The sequence below is a fragment of the Octodon degus genome, unplaced genomic scaffold (genome assembly GCF_000260255.1).
Source record: "Octodon degus isolate 3935 unplaced genomic scaffold, OctDeg1.0 scaffold00131, whole genome shotgun sequence".
NCBI classification, from domain to species: domain Eukaryota; kingdom Metazoa; phylum Chordata; class Mammalia; order Rodentia; family Octodontidae; genus Octodon; species Octodon degus.
The window spans coordinates 7,599,420-7,605,757 of NW_004524707.1; the positions used below are offsets into that span (position 1 = coordinate 7,599,420).

The window sequence follows — 6,338 nt, forward strand, 5'->3', positions numbered from 1 at the left end:
TATCACTTCTTGGTCTTTTGGCTAAGATCAAGTGTAAGAAAACCCTCAGTAGTTAAATAGTTGATAGTATCATTACCAGATTGAGTGTGTGTGTGTGTGTGTGTGAGAGAGAGAGAGAGAGAGAGAGAGAGAGAGAGAGAGAGAGAGAGAGAGACTGACTAGAGATTGAACCCAAGGCCTTTGCACTGAGCTACATCCCCAACCCTTGCTGATTTTTTTTTATTTATTTTTATTTTTTTGGAGACAGAGCTTCACTAAGTTCCTGGGATTGGGCTCAAACTTGGGATCCTCAAGCCTCAGCCTCCCAGAGTGCTACGATTGCAGGTGTGCACCATGAAGCCCAGCTTGGAAGAGGTCTTTCTAATAAACTCCAAAGTTAGGAACCATAAAATAATACCAATAATTTAGACTTCATTAAAATAATGACATTTTACATTGTCAGAAAGAAATCAAAATACAGCAATATAAATATGCATTACTCTTATCATAGATGGTTAACTCCCTAAAAGTTCTACAAGCCAATAAGTTAAATGACTCAATACAGATAATTTATAGGCAAGGAAGATCATCTAAACATGAAAACATTTCAGTTCTCATAAGAAATACAAAATGAAAGATTGATGAGATAGTAGTTTTTATTAACATTGAGTTGGTAGTAGTATGGGGCGTATTCTTTACTGCTGGTGAGAGATTAATTTTATATAATCACTGTGGAGGGCAATTTGATGTAATAGTCCAGTTTACAAATTTCCGCACTTTTCCACCTACCCCTTCTAAGAATTTGTACCATAGAAAAATTTGCACACAGATGAAATGTATTTTTTTTTCAGTTTTATGTTAGTAGCAAAAGATTAGCATCAACAAGATGTCCATAAATACTGGAATGATCAAAGTATGTACCTTGAATAGAAAACTCTGAAAACATTCAACATAAAGCAAAAAAAAAAAAGTGGACTAGGAGTGTTAGCTTTGAGTTAGAGGATATAACTGCCATTCACTCCTTGGTAACAAAAATGGCTGTATACATTCTGATAATAAGAGTGCCTGCTCAGATGTATTAAGAATGCAGAATAAGCAGTAGTGCATATTGTAATTATTTGAGAACAGTTGGAAGGGAACATGTGCGTTTTTTGGCTTGTGTATGCTAAAGCACCAGTGAAGGACTTACAAAATATATAGTAATGATCTCTGGGGAATCAAACTAGGTAACTAAGAAATATAAGAATTTTCAATATCTTATTTTGTTTTTGTTTTTTGAGTCGTTCTTGCCTTGTGCCCTCAAACTTGAAGCAGTCCTCTTTCAACTTCCCAAGTGTTGGGATTATAGGCATGCAACTACCGCACCTGGCAAGAATTTTCATTGCCTTTTGACTTTTTAAATGAGAAGCCATGCAGATGTCTTAACTACTCAGAAATACTATTTAAATAAAAATTGACTATTGGAAAATGTATATTGTGTCCAGAATGCATAAAGAACTTTTAAATTCAAGAAAGAAATAGTCTAGTTAACAAAATTGGCAAAGGTTAAATAGATGCTTCATTTGCAGGTTCAAAGCCAGCCTGGGCAACTTTGTGAAACTCTGCCTCAAAATTGAAAAAGGTGAACGGCTGGCCAGACAGCTCAGTGGACTAAAGTTCTTGCTTAGACAGGTGCAGGGACCAGGGTTCGATCACCAGCATGCCCTGCCGGCCCCACCCTTGGGGAGTGCTGAGACTGAGTGTGGTGGTGCACACCTGTAATCCCAGTGCTTGGGAGGCTGAAAAAAGGAGGATCACTATGAGTCCAAACTGTGTAGTGAGATCCTGTAGACCCTGTACTAAATATATAAAAAGAAAAGAAAGAAAAAATTGAAAGAGGTGGGAATATAGCTCAAGCCCCTGGGTGCAATCCTCAGTACCACCAAAAAGGGGTGGAAGGCAGTTGGGTGGGTAGGTCAGTGGTACAGTAGATACTTGCTTAGCTTGGGCAAACCTCAAAAGTCCATCCCCAGTGCCTCTGGGGAAAAGAAGGCAAGAACATGCATCCTGGGAATGGATGTATAGTAGTCACAGCAAGAAAGAGAAAATGAACAAAAGCATATATTTATACAAAAACTGATACATATACTGTCTGTAGCAACTTTGTAATTGTCAAAAACTGAGAACATCTCAAATGTTCAACAGGTAAATGAATGAACAAATTGTGACACATGTATGCAATGGAATAGTACTTATCAGTATAAAAGAATGAACAACTATTTACACATTAACACATAAAACTCAGAATGAATACTGGGCAAAAAAAATCCTGATACGAGTGTATACCAAATGATTCTGTCGCTCTATCATTTTAGATGGCAGAAGTAGAAATGGATCTATAATGTTAGAGAGCAGTTTAGTGGATGCTTGATAAGGAGGGGTATGAGAATGGGAGAACTGCAAAGGTGTGAGATGGGAGTACAAGGACTCTGGGTCTATATTGTCTTGATTGTAGTGAGGGATTTATGCATTATACAGTTAGTGTGTGTGTCAAAATTGTATACCTTAAACATTTACAATTTATTATATGCTCATTGTATCTTAAAACATTACTAACTAAATAAAAATTTTAAAGTTTAATTGGGGAAATTAGGTACAAGAAAAGATTTGGGAACTGTGATGTGCAAAGCAGCAGGTAGCACTCATTGTCAGCTATAGAGAGGTTGTGTAATGCCTGAGCTCTTAAATCTTAAATGCCAAGATTTTTTTTTCTTTTTTGCTTTTTCCTTCTTTCTTTCTTTTTTTTTTTGAGCCAGGGTCTACCTGTGTAGAATAGTCAGGCCTTAAATTTACCATGTAGCCCAGACTGACCTTCAGCTTGTGGCAATCCTCTTTCCTTAGACTCCCAAGTGCTAGGATAATGAGTACACCATCACACCCAGTCCAAGACTTATTTTTTAAACATTTTTTTTATTTAGTTATTTGGTACAGGATCTCACTTGGACTCATAGTGATCCTTCTGTCTGTCTTAACCTCCCCTGCACTTGGATTACAGGCATGTGCCATCATGCCTGGTTTTGGTGGCCAGCACAGCATGTCCGAGGGATCCAGGCTCAGCATGGCATGTGCTTGCCAGGCAGGCATTTAGACCACCGGGCTATCTCTCCATCCCCAAGACTTCTAAGTGATGTTGTGGAGAGCAGAAGAAAGTTTCTTTTTGCAGGCATATCACATGCCTGCAATCCCAGCATTTAGGAAAGATGAGGTAGGATCTCAAATTGAAAGCCAATATGGACTGCATAGTAACTTAGCAAGACCCTCTTTTTTTTTTTTTTTTTTTCTAATTTGTGTATTTGGTAGAGGGTCCCCCTACACAGTTCAGACTCGTAGTGATCTTCCTGTTTCAGCCTCCTCAGTGCTGGGATTGCAGGCATGTGCCACCATGCCCAGTCTCAAGGGCTGCTTGGTGGTCCTGGGGCATGGCCAGCACAACATGTAACTCCAGGGATCAATCCCAGGTCCTTGTGATTTCCAGACAGGTGCTTATACCACTGAGCTGTCTCCCAGCCCAAGGACCCTGTCTTTAAAACTATTACTATTTCTGTTTTTGTTTTTTGAGGCAAGGTCTTTCACTCTGTAGCTTTAAATTCACTACATAGCTCAGACTGGCCTTGAATTCAAAGTGATCCTCCTGCCTTCAGCCTCCCAAGCACTGGAGTTATAGTTATGTGATACCATGGCAGGTTTAAAATGAAAAATTTTAGGAGCTGCAAAAACAGCTCTGTACAAAGGTCCTGGATTCAATCCGTAGTGCCAAAAGGAAAGAAAAACATGCTGTTCAACTTACTAATCCAGGGCATTGTTTTGTCAAATTCTTCCTCTATCAACAGCTTGAATGAACTATCTTTCTGTGTTTCCAGTCCATATTTATCATGTTCAATGTGATCCACTTGAACATTATGCTTGTCCTCATATGCTATTTGTTCATTGTTACTGTCTTTTTTTTTTTTTTTTTTTTTCGGAACCGGGAATTGAACTCAGACCCTTGCGTTTGCCAGGCAAGCGCTTATTCTACTGAGCTATCTCCCTGACCACCCCCTCTTTTTGAGACTATATAAATGAAAATGAAGCTCATAATATACCTTTAAAAGTAGTAAATATAACATGACATTAAAAAATACTTTGATTTATCTTGGAATTTGAGAAAAAGATCCTACAGAAGAACAAATCCAGTATTTAAGCTTCAAGAAAGAAAGTGATTAAAAGTTCATACAGTGGTACATTTCACTTAAATACCTATATTTGTATGTTCACTGGGTCAGAGAGAAAGTGTCATGTTCTTCTAAATAGAGTCTTTTTTTTTTTTTTTTTTTTTTTTTTTTTGTGGTACTGGGGATTGAACTCAGGGCCCTGCGCTTGCCAGGCAAGTGCTTTTTTTTTTTTTTTTTTCTAAATAAAATCTTGAGATTTAGCTTTATCCATAGGGGCTAACCTGGGCTTCAGACATGGTTGTATCAGAAGTTGGTATAGAAAAGGAAGACTTGGGCTTGCTTATATATCTTTGTCTTGAAAAGTTCTTTTTGTTTTTGTTTTTTGTTATAGGGAAACAGTTTATATAACCCTGTTTAAAAATATAGTACTATGCTGGACATGGTGGCACATACCTGTAATCATAGCACTCGGGGAGGCTGAGACGAGTATCTTTGCGAGTTAGAGACCACCCTGGGCTACGTAGTGAGCCCAAGGGCAGCCTGAGCTGCACAGTGAGACCCTGTCTCAAAAAGAAAAAAAAAAAAAAAATACCCAAAAGGTGAAGTAGCCAGTGGCTCCATGGTGGTACACACCTATAATCCCACCATTCAGGAAGCTGAAGCAGGAAGATCACCATAAGTTCAAGGCCAGCCTGGGCCTTGTGAGTGAGATCCCGTCTCAAAAAGAATGTGAAGTAAAAAGAGGGCAGTGAGATGGATGATCAGAATCTTAAATTTCTGTATAGTCTAGTTTATAAGTTTGTATGATTTTTATAATTCTAGATGTTCTTCTGCATTTTTTGAGGAAGAGAGATCAGCATTAAAACAGAAACGGCAGAAAATAAGGCTCTTACAACAAAGGAAAGTTGCAGATGTTTCACAATTCAAAGATCTCCCCGATGAAATTCCTTTACCTCTGGTTATTGGAACCAAAGTTACAGGTAAATAAGAGACAAGCATACTCTTATGATGTAGAGCTTTCAGCAAGATAATTTCTATTAGAGATTTAGAAAGATTACTTGTAGTTCTTTGATAATTTACTGTGTAGATGTTACATTTGAAATACATTTTTGTGGTGGGTTTTTGTTTTGTTTTGTTTGTTTGTTTGTTTTTGTAGCCAGCTCAGCCTGCCCTGGGGGTGGGGCTGGTGCCCTGCATGCGGTGCCAAGGATAGAACTGTGGTCCCTAAGCTTGCCTAAGCAGGCATTTTAAACTGCTAAGCTATCTCGCCAACCCTGAAATGTATTTTTTAAGATAATTAGAAAAAATATACTGGTTGAAAGTGATGCTGTAATACGTACTAAAGCAAACTGATAAGATAAAATTTAAAATTCATTGGAAAAATTATAGCTATGTGTTGTTTAAATGTTTAAATTGTTCTTTTTTGCTTCCACATCATTTGTCTTCTTCTAACCAGCCCTGTCTAGTTGGTTCATGAATACTGTTGTTTTTGGGTCTTTGGGTCTACAGATAGTTAATTTATTTTCTTTCTCTCTCTCTTTCTTCTTTTTTTTTACATTGTTTCATTGATTTTTATTTGACACATGATTTAAAGTAAGATTTTTTTTTTAATGTATTTAGTACAGGGTCTACAAGATCTCACTACACAGATCAGATTTGTAGTGATCCTTCCTGTTTTTTAGCCTCCCAAGTGCTAGGATAACAGGCATGTGCCATCACGCCCTATTTCAATCACCATCTCAGTGTGCCCTGCGGGCCAGGCCAGCATAGCACTCTGGAGATGGAACCCCCGACCCCATGTCTGTTTAAGCAGGTATTTTAATCCACTGAGCTATCTGGCTGGCCCTAAAGTAAGAATTATTGCTTATGAGAAATACACTAATTTCCTTTAAAAAAATTTAGTACATATTTATAGTATATAATGATTATATAAAGCTGGTTCATTACATACCGCATCTTAATTCTTTTTGCTTCCTCTTTCTCTACCCCCTTCTCTCCTTCATATCTTGGTTCCCTTCTCATTCCCAAAGAGCTAGAGATAGTTCACTTCTAATGACCAAATAAAACTAAATTATTTGTTAAGAAGTTTGCTCAAGGGCTGGGGAGATGACTTAGTGGAATAAGCGCTTCCGTGGCAAGCACAAGGGCCTGAGTTCAATCCCTGGTTCC

General features: G+C 38.0%; 1 protein-coding gene across 1 annotated transcript in view; it reads left to right on the forward strand.

The window, feature by feature from the left end:
• Nucleotides 1-6,338, forward strand: part of Lin9 (lin-9 DREAM MuvB core complex component) — a 77,850-nt gene that overhangs the window by 34,087 nt on the left and 37,425 nt on the right. Inside the window, exon 7 of the mRNA XM_004641173.2 lies at nucleotides 5,014-5,149. Within this exon, the coding sequence (XP_004641230.1) occupies nucleotides 5,014-5,149 (136 nt within the window). The remainder of the gene's footprint in view (nucleotides 1-5,013; nucleotides 5,150-6,338) is intronic.